This window comes from Crassostrea angulata, chromosome 5 (genome assembly GCF_025612915.1).
Source record: "Crassostrea angulata isolate pt1a10 chromosome 5, ASM2561291v2, whole genome shotgun sequence".
NCBI classification, from domain to species: Eukaryota; Metazoa; Mollusca; class Bivalvia; order Ostreida; family Ostreidae; genus Magallana; species Magallana angulata.
In genome coordinates this window covers 12334963-12361450 of record NC_069115.1, presented here as the reverse complement: position 1 = coordinate 12361450, position 26488 = coordinate 12334963, and the positions used below count along the sequence as shown (strand labels likewise).

The 26488-nt window shown below is 33.2% G+C and overlaps 1 protein-coding gene, 1 long non-coding RNA gene and 1 pseudogene across 2 annotated transcripts; all 3 read left to right on the top strand.

Annotated features, from left to right (window-relative positions):
• The first annotated feature begins 527 nt into the window (after window positions 1-527).
• On the top strand, window positions 528-23275 carry LOC128184990 (uncharacterized; annotated as a pseudogene).
• On the top strand, window positions 8630-11498 carry LOC128184991 (uncharacterized). Its single transcript, XR_008243800.1, has 3 exons — window positions 8630-9152; window positions 9316-9386; window positions 9561-11498. It is a non-coding gene; the product is annotated as an uncharacterized LOC128184991 (long non-coding RNA).
• On the top strand, window positions 12571-18296 carry LOC128184989 (uncharacterized). The gene is made up of 6 exons (XM_052854654.1): window positions 12571-12703; window positions 13707-13802; window positions 14407-15184; window positions 15306-15854; window positions 16288-16528; window positions 16644-18296. The coding sequence occupies exons 3-6, from the start codon at window positions 14408-14410 to the stop codon at window positions 17135-17137; spliced, it is 2061 nt and encodes a 686-aa protein (XP_052710614.1). The 5' UTR covers window positions 12571-12703; window positions 13707-13802; window position 14407; the 3' UTR covers window positions 17138-18296.
• Window positions 23276-26488: the final 3213 nt, after the last annotated feature.

The window sequence follows — 26488 nt, the reverse complement described above, 5'->3', positions numbered from 1 at the left end:
TTTGAATGTTTTTAATTTGAGAAATTGAGCGCATTGAGGTACAATTTTATTCTTCACATCTAAAGGAATTTTTTTTGATAGATACAATAATTATTATAATATTTTTTGTAAAAAAATACAATAACTAGTAAGGAAGAAAATGTTCCTATATGGTCTCAAATATTTTGATCGCTATATAAAGTGAGGGGGGGGGGAGGGGCAGAACGAAAAATTAGGGAATTGGAAGATAACAGTGTAACACCATTAAAAGTTTAGTTTATTATCTTGCATAGTATTTTCTTATTTTTGGTAAAAATGATATTTCATAAAGGTCGGCGTCAGTGATTAAGTGTATGCAAAAATAAGTATGAAATTCGAATACTTTACAATATTTTTTGTTATTCTACCGAGGGGCCATATGGCACTATATCCTTTGAATGACCATATAACATCATAGTTTCGAAGGTGGGCGATGTGGCTCCATGGGCCTCTTGTTGATTTCCCTTTAGATACCTCCGACATATAAGCATTTCTTGAATTCCAGGGAAAGCTAGAAGGTTACAAATTTCCGGTTTATTCAACACAATCATGTCCCCTCAATCAAACAGAATGGAGCGAAAGGTCATCTGCTCTAAACTGCAGCAAGCGTAATGGATACATGTGTTTACCGAACCAAAACTTCACAGAGTTGTTAGAATTCTGCTACACAGAGCGACTAATTAGAATTCAAGAGGGTAAATAATTATATTCTTAAGCTAAAGGTTTACCTGTAAATCATATATAAGCACATTTACTGAAATGTTATTATGGAGACTGATTGGTTAACAAATTTGCCTTCGGGTCTACCTTTTAATTTGTAGTTATGAACTTGTAAGTTGTAAACTATTTTTTAGCATATAAAAAAATCTATACATTTTACCTTTAAATTTAAATTTCTTTCTTCTTTATGTTTATAAAGAACTCTTATTTTCAAGGTGATTAAAATAGTCTAAAAGTGGCCTCTACAGCCACCCTTCTTAACACAATATCCGTAAAAATACCTGTGACTTGTTTGAATCTATTTGTAACGTAATAGATTAAAAATCATAATTTTGATCCGATTCCAGGTGTGTGTTTATATTTGGTCAATCGTGTATCTAAAGTGAATGCATACAACTGCAGTCATTTTAGGTATGGATGCCACCAATCCTCTTATCTCAGCAATAGAATCTTTGAACGTAAGTATCTGCTCATAACCCTTACTTCAACAGTAGTCTGAGATAAAGAAGACCGAGAAAAAGATGCGATATCTACTTGTTTTTTAAACCATTATCTGCATTTGCTTGTCTAACCTCTAAAAAGTAGATTCTCAGGTTCTTGTTCCATGCACTTTACTCTTAAAAATGTGACTTTCATGGACCATGAACTTTAGACGGACGTTATGTATGTATATATATATATATATATATATATATATATATATATATATATATATATATATATGTGTGTGTGTGTGTGTGTGTTAAAGTGTGATTTATTCATGGATCCAAAATCTTTTTTAATATAGTGATATTTAATGTGTTATTTCATATATCAATAATCAATAAACATAGTGAATTACAGATCACTGGAATTTACTACGTTTCCACATTCATTATGGCCCACATTCATTATTTGCGGGTGCCCTATAGTAATCACTCTGTCCGTCCGTCCTTCTGTCCGTCCGTCTGTCACTCTTCCGTCCACAAATTTCCTGTTTTTTTCTAATAACTTTTTTTATGGTTGTCCAATCAAGTTCAATTTGGTATGGTAGTTCAGTAGGCAGAAATAGATATTTTGATGCTAAGTTTGGTTCTCTATGTCTTCAGGTTTGGAGCTGGGGTGGTGGGGTAGATTCCTAACTATGCATAAGGATGAATGGGCAAAGAGAGATAACTGCTGAGAATGAATGGGCAAAGAAAGATAACTGCTGAGAATGTTACCATTGTATACATGGAAGGTTGTGCAATATTTGTCCTTTGGGATTAATTAACCTTCCACAGGAAGAAAATCCTAAGCTTTATCTTTATTTGTCACATTGAGATGAATTACTGCACTGCCTGTGTCTGCAAATGAACTTTGTTTTGAAGTTAAGGTCAATTTTGAATGATGTGTAGTATTGTGTACATTCTTTGAAATATGGATTTAAAATATAATATTTATATTTTATTTTGGTTAAAATACTGTACACAATAATCTATAATAATTTTATTGAATTCTAAAATCAAGATATATATTAACTGCCTTAATGCTGTTAATATTAACAGGTAATCAGATAATAACCCCATTCTGTCATCTCGGGAAAAAAAATCTTATTGTAAATTTAGAAGAAAAGGATGAGAGAGCAGAACAATTAATCCCCTTGGATTAATTATCTTGCCTGCTGCAGAAAATTTAGAGGCTTATCTCTGTCACATCGAGATTAATGAACACCTTTGTCTGCACTGATGTTTGTTTTGAAGCAAATTTAACTCTCATTCCATGAGCTGTATGACCTAATATTTTTACCCCTCAGTTTAAAGGATGGTATTTGATAAAGAATATATTTCATTCTAGTCCAAATACTTATATTCTGTAAAATAAAAAAAAATATATGAATTACAATAAATAAAAAAAAACAAAAAAATTATAAGATACCAGTTTTTTTTATTCTTTTTTTTTTTCTTTTTTAATGGATGTTTTGGTGTTGTTGTTGTTTTTGGTTGCGATGTTTATATTAAAGAAACTTAAGAATAGTACCTGAAAATGTTCCTTCTGTAAGCCCTGATTAAATTCAATAAATGGATGAGAGCAGGATAATTAATCCCCTGAGATTATTTATCTTGCCTGCATGTTTCAGAAAATCTAAGGTCTGTCTTTATCTTTTATATGTATTACCGTACACATGTGTCTGCAAGTGATGTTTGTTTGAAGTTGAGGCAAAGCCTAGGTATCATTGCATTGGTATCAATTCTTTGTTTTTTTAACAAGTTTTATTTCTTCCCATGTTAACCCACTTTATCCTGTGGATATGATTCATTGGATATTTTTTTGATATCCCACAGTTGTGACTTTACAATGGGATTTGCCTAGGCATAATGAAGTAAAATAATGTAGAGTTTTATAAACAGTGTAAACATTGATTGTGGTGTATAAAACATGGGATAAATAGAATCTCATATGATTTATAGTATAATACATGTATGATTTTTATCCAACTTGTGTGTTTTATCCCCTCACTAAGGCTCAGGAAAAAAACACTTTAATTGTTTGATGAAAATCATATCCAACTACAAATCACGAGATCCTATATATTCCAGTTCTTTACATCTTCTGCCGGGCATTTATTTTTCATCATTGTTAATATAAAGAGGATGGAATTCAAAGTTTTTTTCACTTCTCTATGTTAATTGTCATAGCGGGGCCCTTCCTGACTGGTCAGTTTTCTAGTTTCATTCATATTCATATATAGTTTTTAACATTCATTGGTTTAGTTAGGAGTGTGTAAGATCAAAGGTCTTTTAGTCATGCGAGAGTTGATTTGTTGTTTTATTTATTTTAGAAATAATAGTGAATGAGTCTTTTACAAGTTTTACATTTTCGTGCGCATGCTTAGCGCCAAATCCTTAAACTAGTACACTTTACCCTCAGGCAGCCGAGGAAAAGGAAGAATTTATCTCCTTCTTCATATATCATCTATTTTATAATAGTGATTTTATAAAAATAGTGCCCGTTTGGGAGAGTAACAGTTGAAATTGTTACCCTGAGAAAACTATTGTCAACCGGCGCGAAGCCGAGGTTGATGATGGTTTTCGCCTGGTGTCAATATCAACTGGTACTGTCCTTAACAGGCACAAGTTATTTTATTATACTGAATGTCTTAAACTTAGAGAAAATTTTACTGCTTTTATATAGAAATGACGTGAATTCTACGACAAACCGTACGCGTATATTTTACGCGCATGTAATATACGTTAGGTTACCCGTTGCCAAGTGTGTTGCTAACGTTAAGGGTAATAGAACGGATTATTAACTTGGTCTAAGCCATTCAGATTTCAGTATTTAACATGAAAGTACAAATAAAAAAATGTCATTTTGGTAAGTTCGTATGCCGCCGTTGCTATAAAGTTATCTGTTGAAATTTATTTTTTTATGCATTAATTAATCATATTCAAACATCTTCAAAAAATTTATTCATATTTTTTCATCTTTAAAATGAATATTTCAAATATCACTAAGTGCTAATTTCCTAATGTATTCCTTTTTTATACAGACCAAGCGTGCATATCAATTGGAGAGGGATGTTTTCTTGCCGAACCATCTTGTGAAAGGTAGTGTTAATAAAGTTTTGTCATATCATTATATTTGACAATAAAATTTATTTTTGCATTGGTATAGAATGAAAACAAAATTTCAAAACTATATTTTTTTCATTAGACATAAATACATGAGTTATATATTTTTGTTGTTTAAGATATGTCTTCTGTCATTTACAATACGTTTAAAGCAAGTAATGAATAAAAAAAATATTCCGAATTCTTCTCGTTTTAATTACTTAATTAAATTGAAAAATACCAGTTAATTAAAATGTTTGTAACAATTTTTAAACTTTTATAGTGGTAACGCAGAAGCTTAAGTCTTTTTAATTTTGTAGTCGCTGGATCGAATCCACTATGTAGTAAATATTTTCTTTTTACTTAAAAATTGAAACATGAAAAGAATAGAGCAATTAAGATACATGTATCTAATCTTCTGTGTGTTTCTTTTAATCATTTTGTTTAATTTAGTCTGAGTATGAGCACACCTGTTATAAACAGATATCTTCATTAACACTAAACGTGTACTATATTAACACTTAGATCCATTGCATTTTGTTTGAACTTATCGCGGTTAAGAATATCAACTAATACAAGTATTATACACAGAGGTTTCCGAATTTATGAAAAATCAGTTGTTACAGACACCATTATAAAACAGTACAGTGTATCATCAACTTGCGACAGCTAGGTACCTGAAGCTTATTTTAGTAACAGGTAATTTCCGTCCAAATACAGGCATAGGCGAAACAAGTATTCCTTTTAAAGGAATGATCGGCAATTATGATATATTGATAGCAAGAAGCAATCAACATGATCAGTTTGATGCCTCATATGGACACAATAGTGATCGGCCGAAGCCGATCACAATAATGGTAAAATGCATTTTCCCTCTTTTACTTAGAATCAAATTTAAGTTTATTTTTTTTCGTTACTAACATTTATCAATAGATTGATACAATGTAACATATTTTTTTACTCGCCATAGTCACTCAGGTGAACTATTACTATTGGCTTCTGCCAGTCGTCGTGCGACGTGCGCCTTGCGTTGCACGTTTCTAATTGAACATCTCGAAAACTGCACGCCCTGTTCTTTTCAAATGTGGTATAATGCATTTTATTGAAAAGAAAAACAATATTAGGTTTATATTTCAATTTTTAGGTCACCTGAGAAAACTCAGGTGACCTACTGCTATCTGTTTTCGTCCGTCGTCTTACGTTGTGCGTCATCTGTCGTGCGTTAACAATTTTACATTTTTAACTTCTTTTTAAAAACTTAAAGGCTAATTGTTACCATTTATGGGGCATCTCTATGGTAAGAGGAATCTAAATTGTGAAATTTAGACCCCACATATTTGACCCTCACAGGTCAAATATGCAAAAAAAAACCAAATTTTCAAAAATCTTCTTCTCTACTCATACACATGTGAGGAACAAAACTGGTTGCATGGTTATGCTATCCATGAAGCTTTCTACCTAACTTGTTAAACTCATGGCCCCTGGGTCAGGGGTTCAGGCTCTAGGGTAGGGCCAATATGGCCATATACATCTAGTTAAAATGTATGAAATCTTAGAAAATCTTCTTCTCTACTCCCATAAATTATTGTTAAAAAATGAAATGCATGATTATGATGTCCATGAAGCAGATGCCAAAAATGTGAAATTCATGACTCTTGACTCAGGGGTTCAGGACCGACGGGGAGGGGGGAGCAATATGGCCATGGAGTAAAAATGTATTAAATCTTAGAAAATCTTCTTTTTCTCCCATATACATTTGTTAAAAACTAAATGCCTGGTTATAATGTCAATGAAGCCCTCTACCAAAATTGTGAAATTCATGACCCCTGTGTTAGAAGTTCAAGCTTTAGGGTGGGGCCAATGTGGCCATAAAGTAAACATGTATCAAATCTTCTTCTTTACTCCTACACATATGGGCAGAGAACTTAATACATGGTTATGATGACCATTTTCTCCTCTACCTAAATTGTGAAATTCATGGCCCCTGGGCCAGGGGTTCAGGACACAGGGTGGGGGGTATATAGTGTTAATGCATGTAATGCTTAAAAATCTTTTTCTCTATTCTCACACATCTGTATAAAAACTAACTTCATAATTATGTTATCCGGAAGTCCTCTATTAAATTTCATGTCTCCTGGAGTATGGGTTTTGACACTAGGGCAGTCCAAAGTGGATGTATAGGCGTTAATGCATATCATGTTTAAAATTATCTTTTTTACTCCCACACACCTGAAAGGAAAAAGTAGACCAGATCTTTAAGTTTTTCGCCAAAATTATAGGTAACATAGTTCTTTTTAAAAGATTTCAGGCAGGAAGATGGTCGTCATTACAAATTTATAATTTTTCTACTCCAGAATGAAACCTAATTAAATGCATATATGAGAGTCGACACGTTTCATTCTAAATTAAAAATAAAATAAAAGTATTCTTCTTAAATTGACCAGGCAAGCTGTTATTTCTGTTAGTGTAGATTTACGTTTATATTCAAATTATGAACCATGGAGGAAGAATTGGATCGCACAGTGGGGGTCGAAATTTTACATAGGAATATTATATATTCATTTTTGTCTTATGCTCCTTTCACAATTGGCACACAATCACTTTTCAACATTTTCAGAATAGTTTTGCTTCGCGCGAGCTATCGCATTCGTTGCATGCGTTTTTATGGTTTTATCAAGTCCTCTTAAAATACAGGACATCACACAATTCAGACGCGACCGAATGCGATCTAAATTTCTGCAATGCAACGCACCAACATTACTACGAACGTTTTGAAATCTTTGTGTACTCGCAAGAGCGATGTACGACTTTTAAAAATCGTAAAATAAACTGCAGCTGTTTATGCACCTGTTGTGCGACCATGAGACTGTTGCTAAACGTGTCGCATGTAGTCTTGCAACGTTTTACGATCATTGCAAGATTTATCGGTTTCAGTTTTCATGCTTTGCCACTTGTATATACTGGATACAGGGTTATTTTCGCCCCGTGACATTTTCACTTCTATTTACGGTTTTAGCATGTTTTGAATTCGCCCAAACAATGTTTTGGTGAAAGAAAGATAGCATAAAATATTGGAGTTCGCCAAGACTTAATCCGTTGACTGACAAAAAGAGCGAAAATAAATCGGGGGCGAATAGTTCCCTGATACAGTATACACTCTGTTTTAGGCCAGAATTGTCCTTGATTTTCGCTGGTGCTTTTGTTATCTTCTTAGGTGGTATCTTTTTTTCAATTGTTATTACTCAAGAGCGTCGGAAAGGGTGGTACATGTTTATATACCCCTCTGACTCACACGAGCATTCGTACGATGAAACGCATCATCGGACGAGCGCTGCATGTCCTATCGCATAAGCGCACTTTCAATCGTCCGATCATCTAGTCATTGGTGCGATCCTATTGCATAATCCTACAACACTCACTTTCATTGTACAGCAGTCGCATTCAGACGCAAGATCAATCGCAGGATTCAATGCGTTTACAACGCTAAACGGTCGCTTTGAATCGTGTGAGTTTCGTACGAGTAATTTTTCATATGCGATTATTTCAGCAACAGTTTACGAACCATATCTATTATTTCGGTCGTACAAATATTTCGTTGCTCGTGCACCAATTGTGAAAGGGGCTTTAGTCACGATCAACGGAGGATTGGTTTAGCCACAACATGGGGTCGAATTTTTATATGGGAATCTATGGAGAAAAATCTTTCAAAAAATCTTCTTCTCAAAAACCATTTGGCCAGAAAAGCTGTAACTAATGTTAAAGCTTCCTAGGTAAGTTAAAATTCAAGTTTGTTCAAATCATTATCCCCGGGGTAGAATTAGGCCACAGTGTGAAAGAAGGGGGGATTGAATTTTTGCATAGGAAATAAAGTTGATTCTCGTCTTGTACATTCCGATAATGCTTTGCGGCGGATGTTGGGGTCAAGCGAGGTCAGGGGTAAAGCGACATTAGATACTGTTTTCGAAATGGGCAAAAATGACTTTTGTGTTGCATACGGCTGCAACCACCACCGTGCCTACGGGGCAACTTGTACATTCTTCACATTTCCCGAGGACCCAGAATATTTTCAAAGGTGGACCGATGCCTGCAAACTAGAAGTTGTTTACGAAAGTGGCAAGAGAACAAAGTGGACGCCATCAGAATACCAGAAGCTTGTAGTTGTCACTTTGAAAACGACCTGTGCCCGGACCCCAAATCAAGAAAACCGGGGAACAAAAACAAAATTCCCACGATATTTTCACACAAGGCAAGAACATGTAATATGTATATATTTACGTATGCAATCACCAAAATTATAATTATATAAGTCAAACCATGTAGGTTTTATATATGATATACAAGTACAATCGAGGAATATAACGTGAGGCCTAAACATGACGTAGACTTGTGCATTCTTTTTAAACTTTATCTTGTACTTTTGTGCACTGTTTACAAAATTTTAGTCGTATGCATATAAAGAATAATCCATGAAAAACTGTATTCCCATAATTGCCACTGGCATAGGTGGTGCTACAGTTCTAATTTAAATTTCACATTTCATTTTTTAATTTCTCATATACATTTAAAATTGCATAAGTCATTAATGTTTCTGAACTGATGTATAGCATTGACTCTTAATGGTCAGTTACAATTATTCCCTGTGACACAATTACCAGTATTCTTATCATCTTTTAAAATAACTCAAATATCTAAATCTGAATCTAAGCATTTTGTATTTTATTCTGTTATTCTTTCATAATTAGGAAAAACCAAAGAGAAGGGGTCCAAATAAACTGATGATCAGATCACATGATAAGCTACATGAACCATCACCAACTGCATCTTCTTTTTCTGAAAGTACAGGTAATCAGTTTTGCATAATCAGCAGTAAGAGTCAGCTATTTGTTAGATTTTATTGTCAGATTTCATTGAAAAAAATACTTTTTATTTAAGGAGCCAATGTGGTCTAATAGATTACTGCATATATTCCAGGGAATTAGAAATTAAATGCTTTATTTATTTTCAGCTTCAGTTGACACTGTTTCAGAGACTACCAATCAGCATGAATCTCTCCTAGAGTCATTGAGAGTTGTTGAAGTATATACTTTTTTCTTGTTTTAAAATTTGTATTTTTGTAAAAAATGACTATAGATTTTTAAAAAAATGTATGTACAGGAAATATATATCTGGATCATTTCGCTGACTTCCTCAAACCATATATATTTTAGAGTTATTTTATGCGATTAATAAGTGATTCTATTAATTTAACAGGCACCAGAGAGGAATGGTCATGATTATTTACAAACACTGTCTGACAGGAAGAGTTTCAAGAATTTCGAAGATCTAAGTTCAAGTGACCCTGATTTCACTACATTTTTCAATTCTGTTCAAAAAGACTCTAAGATTTACCAAGAAATGTGTTTCAAAAATCAGATCTTCAAAATGGAAGTCATACAGCAAAATAAGCAATTATTTAATTTTTACACTGGCTTGGATCTTGATGTTTTCAACTCATTATTTACTTATCTACAACGAAAAGCTTCATCAATGCAGTACTTCCATGGTGAAAGAACAACATATGTCCAACATTTAATCTGGATGGCTACGGTGTGAAGAGAAAGCCTGGTGTCACCAGGCAGCTTAGTCTACAAGAAGAATTCTTCAGTGTTTTGTATCGTTTACAGACAGGACATTTACTGGAAGAATGTAGTCTTCGCTTTGGTGTGAACTCCAGTCAGTTCTGCAGAAATTTCACAACCTGTATCAATCTCTTATCTATGGAACTGGAACTTTTATGTAAAAACGCAGAGCCAGATGAAGATGTGGACTTGCAAGTTGCTTCAAACCATTTCAAACTTGAGAATTATTTTGGACTGTACAGAACTGTTCAGTGAAACACCTTCCAGTGTGGAATACCATAAACAGACTCACAGCAATTATAAACACCACTCTACAATAAAATTTCTAGTTGGGATCCATCCCTCAGGGGCTGTGACATACATCTCTAAAGCTTATCCTGGAAAGTCGTCGGACAAACAGATCACACAAGAAAGCCTGGACCTTATTGACTCCCTTATACCAGGACAAAAAGTTATGGTGGACAGGGGCTTTACGATTGAAGAGGATCTCCCTTGTGGTGTCAAATTAGTTATTCCTTCTTTCAAGGGTGCAAGCAGACAACAACTTACCGCAAATGAGCTATCAGAGTCAAAAGTCATCTCCAGGGCACGAGTTCATGTGGAACGATGTATGCGTAGGATTAAGTCTTTCAACATTCTAAGACAAGAATTAAAACTATCGCAAGTTGATGTATACGAGCAAATATTCAAAACCTGTGCCTATCTTGTTACATGTAATTTTCAAAATCCTTATTTAAAGTCTGATGATTATGGTGTTTCTGAACTAAAAATAATGCTGATACATAATTGAGATGCATATATTATATGTTATGCAAGTTCAACTGTCATTGTCTGATGTAGTGTATACAAAAGTATTGAGTTGGAAAATGATTCTGCTCAATATACACACCACCAAGTTCTATTTGTGTGATAAATACTTGTACCCTGTATCATGATTTACCGTAATTTCAATTTAATATTAATTTAATAAAAATTAATGGGTTATTTTTTCTATTTATTTCATATTATCAAATATATGTTCATATCACTACAAACTTGTTTAAAATCATGTTTTAATAAGGTTTGGGGATCGATATTTTCATAATTCAAAACTTCAAGAGCAAAGAAAAACTCAGAATTGATTTCAAGGAAACTGTGAATTGTCTGACTTTTAAAATATTATGTCACAGTTCCTTACACAAGTAGGACAATACCACTGACAATCTAAATCTTCATACTCGGTTGGATCATAGTACACACATGACCAATGATACCATTTTCTACATCCACAGTTGCACTGACATAAAATGCCCTTATCCTTTTCTTTCTCCAAAGATCTTAAACAGTGCCCAAATTTGATACTCAAGTCTGAGACGGCAGCTGCCTCTGACTCATTAGGAGGAGCACTCATCTTGATTAGGTGTGGCCCTAGAAATTTTTCAAAAAAAAAGAGAAATGTTTTCAAATACAGTATTCCAGTACATTTGGTCAAATTCAATGACTTCATGAACATAATCAGCAGGTGACCATACAATGAAGTGGGTTTTGTGGATATTCGTCACGCCCATCTGTACCTGAACTTGAGTGTAATATTTATGGTTTCTGTTAAGTGTTATCTTTTCACCCTATTTTTTTCAAAAAGAGAGTTTTCTCAAAGTCATGATTGGGATTGCTTGCTGCTAATGTAAATGGACATTTAATTTCAACAAGAGATTTTCCGCAACAATCACAAGAAAGAACCCATCTGGTGAAGCTCCAACATATCCAACACAATGAAGATATAATCCTGATTCTCTTACTTTTGTGTTTACATGACATTTTTTCATGTCTTCCTCAAATTTTCGCAGAGCTACTGGTTCAAATGTGTTGCCATATTCAGTAGCTTTGTTTCCTTTAAATGATTTTTCCAGGAGTGTTTTCAGTAGGCTGCTGATATTTGGGGTTTTCCCTGCTTTAAGACTTACCATAGCAGTTTTAACAATGTGTGCATTTGAGGCTGTAATAATACCTTTTCTGTAGTCATGCCACAAAACATGTTTTGCCTGGCCTTTAGTACTTTCTTCAATGGCACGGATTTCCTCTGGCGTTCGCTTTACAAGTTCAATTAAAGAACAAGGTACACTTAGTATATTATTTTGGCCTATGAAAATCATAAAAAATGAAGCAGCAGATAAACTGCCATCACCCCTCGAAGTTAAATCTGGACAACCCTCGTGCTTGAAACATGCATGGGAAATGGCGCCAAAACGTCACATATCAGAATTATAAATTCCAAACTTAACCTGGATTTCACTTTTTTGCAAAAAACTACGAATTTGTACACACGTATGTAAATATTTTGATATGTGCACAGGCAACGCGATAGATAATACTTGTATATGTCAAAGCTATTGCAATTACTAGTCGAAAAAAACATATTTCGTAAATCGCGTTTGCTGTGCTCATAGTGAAATTTAAACATTTGTCATTTCCGGAACAAGTCCCGTGGCTTATATTTTTAATGAAAAATCGCCAAATTATGTACCATGAGATCTACAATTGCTGCATTTCAAGTACAAATGTAGCAATAATCCAAATTTTAAAAATATATTTGATTAAATAAATGCAAAATCGTAATCATTGTAATTCGGAATTTTTAATTTCGTTCGGCGGTTTCTGTCGTAGCGTACCAGACGACAAGTTCGACAATCGCAATGAATAGATTGAATGAATGACGGTGCAGTGATTGACGGAACTATGTTATCGATACGTAGACATATTCAACACAACTGATGTACCACTATGGGATTGTATTAGGTAAGGATTGATTGGCGATCTTATGAAAACAAGGAAAGCAACAAAATGCATGTTAATCCGAGATTCCTCTGACTTGCAACCCTGACCCGACGCCGCTAATTTTTTTGGCGTGTGTTGTAGAGATGAGGATAAAAATCAAACAAACTAGTTGTCACTGTATAAAGATATGTCATTTTGCATGTCCCTTTCACCAGAGACATAAATAACGTCTCTGCTTTCACGTAACAGGCCTATCTGCTTTTGGAAATAAGATAAAAATATTTTTTTTCTGTAGGCCCAGTGATGCTATTTTTGATGTGTATTTATGAATATATTCATGCAAAACTATCAGGTGTGAAAGCACGTATTAAGGCATATGTGGCATGTTTCTGCTAGGCATAAGGGAAACTGCCCAACCACATATGCAGTAGCCAAATCAAGACTATTACATGTAACTTTGACCAGAATTTGCAATATGACAATCTACAGATGCGTACTATCGATATTAATGCTACATTTATCGCATGATTGTGAGGAAGATACAGAGATTTATTCATCCATTTCTCAAGGGCAATGCCCAAAGGAAATATGGTTTTCCCTGGATGAATGAATCTTTGTATCTCCTGAATGTTTATGCAATAAATTGTTTATTATACCGAAAAAACAGGTGATTATTTAATACACTGGGTTCTAAAGGGTTTTATGCTATTGCAAAGCAATAACATAGTAAATGTTACATGTAACTGATTTCTTTCTGTTAGTTTTCTGATATAAAAGGTATTTGTACAATTATTTAAGAAGAATTTTAATCATTTGAATCCATCGTATGCATGCTCATCCTCAGGATTTTTCATTTGAATGGAATAAAAAAAAACAAAATCAAAAAAATAGTTATCTTCACTTTTGCCACACATAATCTATAATTACAGTATTATCACATTTCAACTGAAACTGTAAATGCTAATAAATATGAACAGATGTTTGAAGCCATGTAAGTAATTGTACATTTTTCTACATTCTACAGAAATCGGATGTTCATGTTTGTGTGACTTTACCAGTGTTCAGAGGTCAAATTAAGTTTATTTCCATAGTGATGATGAAGAAATAGCAATAAACAGAGGTACGATAAAATATCTTAATAGCAGTTATAATTTAATACCTGCAATCCTTTATAATTTTACCATTTATTTTATATTATTTAAAAACCGGTATTAAGGTTTCTCCATGCAGCTTGATAAATGTTATTAAGGCAACATAAACTAATGTATAATCATAATGCAAAGATAAAGTCTATTCTAATATAATGGAAGAAAAAATCATTTTTTGGGGGAAAATATGAAATTTAAAAACTTTGCGCAAGTCAATGAAAATATTAGTTCCTGTTGGACTAGAACCCAATATCTTGGGGTCCAAAGGATTGGCAGTCAGATGACTAACCTTTGGAACTGTCAAGTAATACACTTGAAGTGGTCAATATTTTACATGTACCGGTAGCTAGAACAATATGTTGAATTTGCATGTTGTAATGCACTTCTAAAAAGTACAGGTCACTGGGTGTGGAGGAACCTTAAAGATATTAAATTGAATTTCTTTAAAAAAATTCTACAGAAAGTTCTTTCATCATTGCAGATATTAAATGTACATCTGTCATATACATGTAGCATTATTATACTTGTACAGTAATGTGATTGTGTGTGATTAATGACTTTTTAATATATTTTTAGAATGCCTAAGTTCTACCCCTGCTTGCTGTGCTCCAAAAGAACATCACAACAGGACAGATACAGGATAAAGAAGGAGCATGCAGACTTCATCAAGAGAAGACTCCGTATGGATGTTTCTGATGACAGCATGCTGTGTAGAAAATGTCGTCACATGTGTGAAACAAAATCGACAAGAGATTCTATTTGCAACAGCCCTGAGCCAAACAAAATACAGAAAACATTATCAAAGCAGAGTATGAAGAGCCCTCCTTCAGTAACACTGTCCATCCCAAGTACTTCTACAAGTCATGCCAACTGTGTAATATGTAAAAAGCCAGGGCCAAAGCTTGTTGTTGTTCCTGAAAACACTGGTGTAAATGTATTCATCCAAAAAGAAACATTTGTTCCACCTGGTTCTAGATGCTGTCCTAAACATATATCTGATGGAGATCTCAACACTGAGGCATTGCATCTGTTGAAACAAACAAGTTCTGTCTCCAATGTCAACAGGACCACCATTGTTGGAGTTTTAAAACAAACCAGGGATGTAGCAATCCAAAATCAGAACAAGAGACTGAATTTTGATGATCCACATGGAATGCAAAATGAAGATTACTACAATCTAACAGGTGTTACAAAGGATCAGTTTGATGAATTGATGACGTATTTGGTGGAGACCAACTTAAGATCATCCAAGAACAGAAGTACTAGAACATGTGTAGCATTATTGTTGACGAAACTTAGATGTGGTTTAAGTAATCAACTACTTGGAACCTTATTTGGCATGAAAAAATGGCAGGTATGGACATGTTAAGTGAGACAATACATTTAAGATTTCTTATTATTTTATTATACATAAAAAATAAAAACTCGTACGTGATTGAATGTACATTAATTGAAACTGGGTTTTCTATTTCCAGGTTCGACGTGCTGTTATATCTGCGAAAAATGCTTTGATGGAAGATTTTGTGCCAAAGCATTTGGGGTTCTCTCACATATCAAGGGAGGATGTCATTAATCACCATACTCGTCCCCTTGCCAAGGAACTTCTATGCAGCATGTCAGATAATCCAGTCATTCTTGTACTCGATGGGACTTATGTATACCTCCAAAAAAGCGGAAACTTTTCTTTCTCACGTCGTTCCTACAGCACCCACAAACACCGGCCATTAGTTAAACCGATGATGATTGTATCAACTTCTGGATATATAATTTCTGTATTAGGTCCCTATCTGGCAGATTCCAAAAATTCCGATGCAAAGATCTTAAGTCACATGATCCAGACAAATGTAGAGGACATTAGGAAATGGGTAGAAGAAGACGATATTTTTATTGTCGACAGAGGTTTCAGAGACGCAGAAGCTTTGCTTGATGACTTGGGGATACATGTTGAAATGCCATCCTTTCTGACTCGTCATTCAAAGCAACACTCAACAGAAGAAGCCAATTCAACCAGATTTGTGACCAAGGTACTTGTACAATATAACATGCCACAATATAATACTGATTCAATTTGTTTATGTTGTTGCAGGTCACCTTTTTAAAATTTTAAGCTTAAAATGTTATTGATGTGTTTTAGTACTGTATCATATAGTACAGATGTGTTGTGAATCCAAAGCTTAAGATATAACAAACTTTTCCTTTTAGTTACATTGCACTACAGTAAAACTCATATTTATTTCAAACACACATATAGAGATTTCTTGGATATAACGAGGTTTTTATTTGAGTCCCAAGCACTTATTTTTAAAAAAAATTGTTATACGTATATTACGATTAATGGATATAACAGTGTGAAGTTGTTGCCCCTACGACTTCGTTATAACCGAGTGTTACTGTATATTTAATTTGCATGCATGTGTATTATATATGCATATTCATAGTATGTGTTGTGTGTTACAGCTTAGATGGGTTGTCGAGTCAGTGAATGGCAGGCTCAAGACATGGAATTATTTGAGCAGGACCATCCCCAATACACAGATACCACATATTGGCGATTATGTCCGCATAGTAAGTGCAATCTGCAACAAGTTTAGACCAGACTTGAGCACTGGAATTGAGGAGGAAGATGTTGCCATGGCTGCAAAAATGCGATTTCTTGCAAACGGAGTGAATGAGTTAAAGGATTATGTTGAGACAAGTGGTGAGCATCATCTTGAATCTTGATTTTGTTTTCTCACAAGGTTTTGGCAGGATTTTCAAATATAAAAATTGGTTGAGAATAAATTGAACTTTTATTTGAAAATAATATTTTTAAGGTTTAGAGAAGCGGAGCATAAGATGGAAGAAGATAGACTCCCATGATGTAGTCTTCCCTCATTTGACAGAGGAGGAAATACGCCAGTTAACCTTAGGTGTGTACCAAATAAGATTGGCAAAGTCATATGCATATGAACATTTTATGGAAGGAAGGTATGAAATTTTCATCAGTGATGACTTTGATGGAATCCTGTGTGCCAAGATTCAAAGTAGACACATTTCCGCAAAGAAATACTTACTCTGGATAAGACATGATGATATCAGTATCAAATCTTGGTTTTGCAAATGTAAAGTTGGTACAAGAGTTGTGGGCATGTGTGCTCATATTACCAGTGTGATTTGGTTCTTGGGTCTTGCTCGTCATGAGGAAAGTGGTGTCTGTGGTGTGCGCGATTGGTGTAGTTCTGTTGAGGATGCTGCTGCACTCCCAATTGATGAATCAGAAAGTGAGGAAGAAAATGAAGAAAGATGTTCCATAACAGAAGAGGAGTGAATTTCAAAGTGACTCATCAGTCAATAAATCAGTCAACAAAACATGTTTGGTAGGAGAATTTTTCTGAAATTTAGTGTATGATATCTGTAAAAATTAGTGATGATTACAAAGTACCTGAATGTGTATATTGCTGTTTTGAGTTCATACCTAAATGCAAGTATATTGTTGATTGATTTATTTGTACAATTATTTTGATTGCAATTTAAGATTATACGCAAATCAATTTATGACAAAGTTGCAATATCAAATGATTTATTGTATGAATATTGACAACCATTATATAAAACCATATATGTGTAAAATAAGAATGTCAGAATCACATTGTCTAGAGGCTTATTTAGTAATGACATGCTCTTTGATTTCTAGCTGTATAAAGTATAATGGATGTGCTTTTCAATAATTGATATTGTATGTATACAACAAATATTGTTCAAACGCTGTATACATTTTGTTCATAATTGTGTCTCATTGAAATGAAATACATGTATAGGGATAACCTCATTTTCTTTTACCCCTCTATTTATATGCTTGTTTATCTTTTAACTTGTAAAGTAAACTACTCTCATAAATACATAGCATATCTTTACTATCAAATTAAAAATATTTTAAAGTTAAACATTTTCAAAGCAATTCATATCAATATTGCCTATTTTTGGGCATTGTACCACTGTATTTGAGATCAAACTGTAAAAATGAACAATGTGTTATACTTTGAAAAAAATATTTTAATTAAACCTCCATGGAGTCCAGACCACTATCATTTTATTTTAGTTTTGTTTTATTGTGGTTAAAATCATTGCATGTAATAATTTAAACCAATACTTCACACCAGCTTTCATTGAATATTATTATTGACAAATGTTAAGTAATAGGAAACTTTGTATTTAAGTGCATAAAGGTCAAATATGATGTGTTATACATATAAGTGTTTCTCTTTTTAATTTAACAATAAATATATATATAAGGTCTTTGATACAAATACAGAACTGTTCATGGGATACTATTATCAATGCAAATATAAGCCAACTCATCATATAAAGTACATTGATGTGTCCTAGGTTACGTGTACTGTCTTGTAAAATGCGCCATGGATTTGATGAGGACTTCAGCAGACATTAACAACTAAGGAAATTGCATTATTTGCAAGCAAATGTTATGTAATCATTGAATCATATTAATATTAAAAAACATTTATTTCAAGTTTTTAAAAGTCAAAGGAATCATTTGACAACCCTTGATTATGGTCCCTTTTTTACCCCCCCCCATACTTTGGACTGTGAATAGTTAACTCCTTAGGTAGCCAAATGAAAACATGTACAGTTTTATATTGTAGTAAAAACTCCACAATTGTGTAATGTGCACCCAGGTATCAATTTATTAAAAAGTTTTTAATTTAATTTATTTCGTTGAATATTTGAGAAGAAAGCGAATTTTATTGCCACTAAGGGCATTAACGTTAAATAACGTCATAATTTTGCATGTCATCTTTCTTTCCGGGTATCTCAAAAACTATTAGTGATACAAAGATAATATTACTATATATAGAAAGCCCATGTCCTAGAGAGTATTTGGACCAAAATTTGTTAACCTCTGAAAATAGGCCAAATATGACCCTAAGCGTACCTTGTTCTTTGTCAAGCTATCTGTATTCTGACTTAATTGTAGGGCTGTACCAGGTAAAGATGGCTCTTCTGGCAAATTATCCATTTCAGTGGCTATTTCCTCTCTTGATGGAACCATGGGATCACTGCATTCTGTCACAGTATACATATCTGGAAGATACTGAACTGAGTGTTCTTTGTAAAAAAAAAAAAAACCCTGTCTTCTGGAGGTCTACATTTAGAGGGTTGGAATAGCTTGTTAATTGGGGCATTTGGTTTACACTCTCTTAAAGAAGAAAACAACTGTAGGTTATCTTGAAAATGTACTTTCTGGTAATTGGGATGTCGAGGATCATGCTCAAAAGCTCCTATTTTCTTCTTTCTCGGTGCCTTGTTGAATTTCTTCTTGTGAATTGCTAAGTCATGAAATGGTTTTGGTTTGGATGATGACCCTGAAAGACAGGTTAATCAAGTTAAAAAAACTCACAAATTTACCCAGGAATACATGTATACAGTAATTGTCAAATGATTACTGCATATAAATGCATGCTTTTTTATTACATATATTAAGTGTATAATAAAAGAGTTAATTACAACTCATTGAAAAACATGAACCAGCATGCTTTTCACATTATGTTAAAAATCATGATTGAGTACAAATATTTAAATGTTGATAATTTTCTTACAACATACTCTTTCCTCACTTGATCGAGCCCACGTATAAAACTGTACTTACCTTCGCTATTCCACATACTTGATTCAAATCATTGATTAAATTCTTTTCAGTGCATTAGATAACTTTCACAACATTGAAATTGAGCAAATTAACAGCAGCAGTATAATGTCAAAACAAATATATTTAGGAATTGACAAACACTGATACCATTATGTTGCATGCTATCAGACCAGCTGATTGCTTCAAATGGCACAGCCATGATGTTTTCATACAAGTTGTCTGGTTATTTCAGCACAGCTGAAAAAACTGATTGTTAACAATAAAACTGAAAAATAAAATAACAAAATGAAAATGTAGGCACAACAAATGAACAATAATGGATCAGGCAATCCATTTATTTTTTTACCCCTTGGATTAATCCAGTATGCCAATTTTTCTGTTGCTGGACCATCTGGTAATTCTTTGAATCCATGGGATATGAACTCAGATACTCCAAACAGCATTCCAGCTGTATGACTGCATGCTGTCGCAGCACTGACAATGCATTCATTTAGTTATGCAACAGGAAAGATAGATATTTACTATTTAACACGATTTACAGGGCATTTCAAAGATTTAAATCTTTTCAAAATAATTTTAAATTAAAAAAAAATCAGTTTTTAAGACCATGCAACTTACCCTCCAACACAGAGACAGTATGCACCAACTGGATCTCCACTTATTTTATCTAGTACAACACTTGTTTCATAAACCTTTCCAGTTGTCCATGAGGCATTAGACTTGCACCTTAACAAACACACACTGCCTTGTTCTTTCAAAGAATTATACTCAAACGAATGGATATTTCCAGAAGTCCACACGTCATAGCTTCTGGATGTTTTAAATCTCAACATTAAGGTGTCTGTAAACTTTTCATGAAGGCAAGCATCCTCTGTTTGTTCAATGTCACCTTGTTCACTCAGTATTAAATACCTTTTAACTTGTCTATTGTGACAGAGGGTATTTGTCTAATATCTTTAGTCCATCTAGACTTGGCATTATTTATTATGCTCACAATATCTGAACTTGCATCGTTTCCTTGTATGGGAACTTTTAAAATACTACATAATTGTAATCTTTTTGATTCAACAGAGAGAGATTTAATATTGACATCATTCTCCCTCAAAATTCTATTGAGATCTTTAATTTTTAGTTCTTTCACACCATTGTACGTTTTCAGTTGTACTGTTTACATGTAGTTGCTGATGACATCATGGACTAAGTCTATCATAGCAAGTTAAAGTTGATTGCTGAAATCTGGAAAAAATATACACCAGTATTCACAAACTGAATTATAATTTGGTTGAATTTTAGGAAGACAATTTTGGGAATATCAGCCAGTGCACCAGTTACTACTGTTGAACTCATGTTCAATGTGAGCATGAATTTTGATTTTCATTTATGACATAGCACTTGCATGGTGTTCAACATACATTAATAAGAAACATAAAAATCTTTTGATCTCACTGTCCATGCTATAGTGTTTTAAAATACTGTAGCTTTCCAAATTTGAAAGACAAAAGAAGCAAAATTATTGTAGAATGTATAAATATAGATGCTATACTATCATGTATGTTTACATAACATTGAGGTCCAATGAGTCAACCGTATTTAAATAAAGTAATCACCAGACTTAAAACAATGTGTAATGTTCTTAAGTGTGAGGTGCAGTGTATAATACTGTGTATGTTTCATATTAATAAATAATGTGTTTATATGGTTAATTCAGTGACATTTTTATGCCTCTGGGTAAATTATCATAAATCTTCACAGTACAAATATTATTTCATTGCAGAATATTCAACCTGAATTGTAAATTCATATCATAAGTTTCTTTAACTCCACTGTTTAAAAGAAAAAAAAAAGAACATGAAGCAAATTCGGAACGGGACATTAATCTATTAGTCCTGCCATAAACATGTTAAATCTTGATTAAAGAATATCTTCTTCTTAAATTAAGCTAATGCTGTGAAAATCAATGTAGCTAAATTATACGGTAACATGCCGTATATCTTATAAGGCTTACTACCGGGGATCACGCACCTTCGACCTTTCGTTGTTTACATCGCAGCGCCATGATTGTTTACCCCTGACCTCAGATTGACCTATCGACGCGCACACATAGTACAAGTGGTGAATGATTCTCAAATTTAAAATGTTATATCATAAGGTAATCCCCTCAAGCAAGCATCATGACATTTATTAATTCACAGTTATAAGACTGTGACCCCATATCAATTCTGGGGCAACACAAGGGGTATTACAAAGGGTATAAAATTTGATGTACGTTTATAATTATATGAATAGCCTTAAAGCTTTCTTGCTCTTGATCTTTTTAGAACTGCAATGCTTAATATGTTATATGACTATGAACCGATCAAGTTACAAAAGAGATTCAATGTTTAGCATAAGAATATACGAAGAAAAACATTTAAGAAATTTTTCTATACAGTATCTATTTCACTGCATTGTTCAGATATTTAGTATAAGACTCCAGGAAGCTGATTTATCATGGTAGTCGTTGCTCATGTGAGCGGTGTGGCCCATGGGCCTCTTGTTCATATTTTAAATAGTAAATAGGTTTTTTTAATGCTTTATCAAATATGAAATTGAAAGTCAAGTATTGAGTTAAATGCAAAGAAAAGGAGTATAAAATTCTTTGTTTTGTAAACAAAGCTCGAGCCTTGTTATTGTTTACACATGTGTTTTATTAGTATACGTTTCAATCAAATGTTACTTTCTGTTGAAAATATTTTTTATGAATACATTGAATTAGTTCACTTTGTGCAAAAGTCATTTTGTGAAAAAAATGGTAATTATATACTTTACTTTATTTGTAAACAATCATGAGACTCGAGCATTGTTTACACGTCAATGGTTTATAACCTCTTTATCTCTCTTAAAACTTGACTTTTAAATTCAAATTTCAGTTAATCATTCAAAGGCACAAGGAAACCATTTTATACATAAAAAATAAATAAATATAATTTTGATCTAAAATCGTGCCTAAGTCCCTTTATCGCTGCTGTTCAATCATTTTCAAAAACGTTCCCCCTTTACATATTTTTACGACTGTTTTGAATGACATGTTTAAAACAAAGTTGATATAGATTATTTACAAAAAAATCAGTATATGGAGGTTTTAATTGAATATTCAAAGCTTTTTTGTGTTTTTAATGTGATTCCTTATTTTTATTCTGATAGGATAGAATATTTAAGATAGAATAAATATAACTATGAATGTAAAGTTTAATAAAGGATGCTGGATACACGAGAGGTTAGGAGTTAAGTTGTAAACTTTATCAATAGCGGCCCGGATAATGTATACAATATTCTAAAACTATTCTTTACTTCGGCTGAAACTAAATAGACACTGTCTGCATATTTAGGAAAACCATAACGCTACTAAAATTGTAAATTTGGTGATCAGGTGACTCAGGTTTATGACATGTACAGACAAAGAGATATGATGTTAGAAATACAAATGATAAATATCAAGAAGAATTGAAGAAATTTGTGTTTGTGTTTCAAAAGAATTAACATTAAATTGTATTTATTAGAAAGAAATATACTTTCTTGTCATAAATGGCTAGAAGGTATAGAAGAATACAACGTCTTTCTTTTACACTTCAAATTTTATTTAACAGATCATCCTCAACTTTCTCGCCAATTACAACAAAAAAGATACATTCAGGGAGGATTCCTAGCAATGATAGGGATTACTTGGTTTTTCTAGCAGCAATACTTTTAGGATTGATAATCCCTATCTGCATCTTTATTGTGCTGACCATCCACTATCAAAAAAGTAGGTTTGTGAAATGAATATCGCTTGTCTAAAATTATTCGTATTGCTAAAACCTTTCATAATAAGCCGATGAACATTTTAGCTGTGACGCAGAATGTTTTGTACATAAAAAACTAAGATCGTACCTGTACAAATTAATGATCATAAATATTCATATTTTTATGTATTTAATTTAATTAAATGTTAAATCAAAACAATCCTTGCTTTATTCATGTTCTAGAATGGCCAGTCTGCAAAAGAAATAATGATGCGGAATGTCCTAGAGTTAAAGAGCATCAACCCCTTTTAGCAAAAAATTCAGATAAACCATCACAGAAAGGTATGTTTTCAATATATTAGATAAAGAAGATATCAAGAATGTATTAAAACTAACTTTTCAATTCTTTAAACCTAATCGTTTAGGTCTTTTATTAGAATATCTTCTAAAGTTATTACTAGAATATATTCGTGATTGCTAGAATCTATTGATTACTAGAATCAACACACACACACTGATTTTTTTTCTTGTTTTGGATTTCAACTTCTGAAGTATACTAAGGTCGTTTTATATTTTTATCTTAGAGCCGCCAACTTATCAAAATGAAATCTTTGACTTATGGCAAAATGAAAACAATATGTTTATTCCAACAAAAGCAAGTGAAGAAGTCGAAAAAGTAACTGAAAGCACAAATCTAGTAATTGTAACAGGTTACTCAGGATCTGGAAAATCAGCGATCATTCAACATATTGCACTCAAATATAGAAAAAGAGGATGGAATGTTAAGCCGGTCAACGAAGTGAATGAAATTGTGAATGAAGAAACGTTTGAGAGAAAATTATTTGTATTTGATGATCCAATTGGCAAGGAGTCCCTTGATGAAATATCATATAGTTCTTGGGTGAAAAATGAAAAAAAATTGAAAGCTCGATTAAAAACAGTTACAATTCTTATCTCAACTAGAAAATGTGTTTTGTGCGATCCAAGAGTAAAAGGCTTGCTCAAAATTGATTCAAATATCGTAGACATCGATGATGAGATATTCAAATTAACTGATGACGAGAAACGGAAAATTCTGAAAATATACGCACCTGATATCAATTTATCTGAAGAAGAGTGGACTGAAATTTTCAAAATTAAAACCTACTTTCCGTTATTATGCAACCTTTATTCCAGCAATACAAAATACCAAAAAGACGGGTTGCGATTTTTTAAAGAACCTGTTGATGTTTTTAAAGAGGAAATACATAGCTACAGAAATGCGAGGAACAAAGAAAAATACTGTGCACTAGTTCTTTTGATTTTCTTCAACAATAATCTTTGTGTCAACGATATTCTTGAACACGAATTTTCTTCAAATAAATTCAAACATTCGCTAGAATTGTGTGGAATGAATAGTAATACAGCCCCTTTCACCATTGGCGACCATTTGAAATCTCTGGAAGGTTTTTTCGTAAAGAGAATTGGAGACACCTATATGTTTTATCATGACTTTGTCATGGAAGTTACCACATTTGTGTTTGGAACAGATTATCCCGTAGATTTAGTTAACTATGCTGATATCGGTTTCCTCAGAAGAAAAGTGAAATTAGAAACTTGTTTTGTCCAAAACGATCCGTTGACTATCTATCTTAGTAACAAATACATACTTAATCTTGGAAATAGGCTTTTTTCAGACATTTTCGGTGAACGTTTATTAGATGTCGTCCTTAATCCTTGTTTGAGGAATAAAAAAGTGATTGAAGTTTTTACAAAAGAAATAGACGATCATCCAGAAAAGCTAAAAATGTTAGCTGAAAGAAAAGAACTTAAAATTGAACAGCAACAGGCATACAAAAATTTACTTTTATCTAAACTTGCATTTGTAAGTTTAGAAAATGAAATTTCACCACTATTTGCTCTTATTGTATTTTTTCATACAGATTTGTCCCTATACTGTCTGAAACAAATGGATTCAGAGCTTCTAGATAGTTCTCTGTTTTCTGCAGTATGTTGCAATGGTTCAATTGATTTGTTTAATTTGTTTTCGGAAGAACATGTAGAAAAGTTTTTGACTTATAGATGGAAATTGTTCTATCCTCTCCACATTGTATCAGTATTTCACAATTACGAAATGTTGTGTAAGTTGATTCGGTTGAAAGTTGATGTGAATTTACAAACAGACGAAGATAAATCTAGTTCTTTGATATTGGCAGCTGGAAATGATACTACGGAAAACGAAGAATATCAGCAGGGTTACTTGAGTGAATTTAGGCGTAATAAAACCATAGAAGTTTTATTGAGTGAAAAAGGAGTGAAAATTAATTTATGTAGAAAAGATGGCGCCAGTCCTCTCTACGTGGCTTGTCAGAGAGGATATAATAGCACAGTGCAACTACTTCTGCAGAAGGGCGCAAATATTAATTTATGCATGAAATACGGTGCAGGGCCCTTATTTTCAGCAAGTGAAAACGGACATTACAACACCGTGCAAATATTGCTCAGTAAGGGAGCAGATATTAATTTATGTTCTAGTGATGGAGCACCTCCTCTCTATGTAGCGAGTCTAAATGGATATTATGATATAGTAACACTTTTATTGAACAGCGGTGCAAACATAAATTTATGTATGGAAAACGGTGACAGTCCTCTCTATGCGGCGTGTTTTAACGGTCATCATCGCATTGTGCAACTTTTAGTGGACAAGGGAGCAGATATTGATTTATGTAAGCGATATAGTGAAAACCCGCTCTTTATAGCAAGTAGAAAAGGACATGATAGTATTGTTGAAATTTTAGTAAACAACGGCGCAAACATAAATTATCTTAATGAGTTTGAATTAACTCCACTTATTTTAGCTTGTCAAAACGGACGCACTAGCACCGTTCAAGTTTTGTTGAATAGAGGAGCAGCAATTAATTTATGTAAAAGAAACGGAGAAATTCCCTTGTATATAGCTTGCAAAAATGGACATGATAGCACATTACAATGTCTACTTAAAAATGGAGCAGATATAAATTTGCCTACAAAAAATGGAGAAAGTCCTCTTTATGCAGCTTGCGCAAACGGACATCGAAGCACTGTGCAATTAATACTTAACAATGGAGGAATTATTAATAATTGTAGAAAAGACGGGGAAAGTCCTCTTTATGCAGCAAGTAAAAATGGGTATGATAGCATAGTTAAACTGTTACTTAAGGGTGGAGCAGACAAAAAACTTTGTACGAAGGACGGATTAAGTCCTCTTAATGCAGCTCGTTCAAACGGCCATATT

Bases quoted from the DNA above. Each gene is read 5' to 3' on its own strand.
- LOC128184989 (XM_052854654.1), top strand. From the start codon at position 14,408: ATGCCTAAGTTCTACCCCTGCTTGCTGTGCTCCAAAAGAACATCACAA. The intron at 15,855-16,287 runs GTACTTGTACAA...TGTGTGTTACAG, and splicing joins CAACCAGATTTGTGACCAAG to CTTAGATGGGTTGTCGAGTC. The intron at 16,529-16,643 runs GTGAGCATCATC...AATATTTTTAAG, and splicing joins GGATTATGTTGAGACAAGTG to GTTTAGAGAAGCGGAGCATA.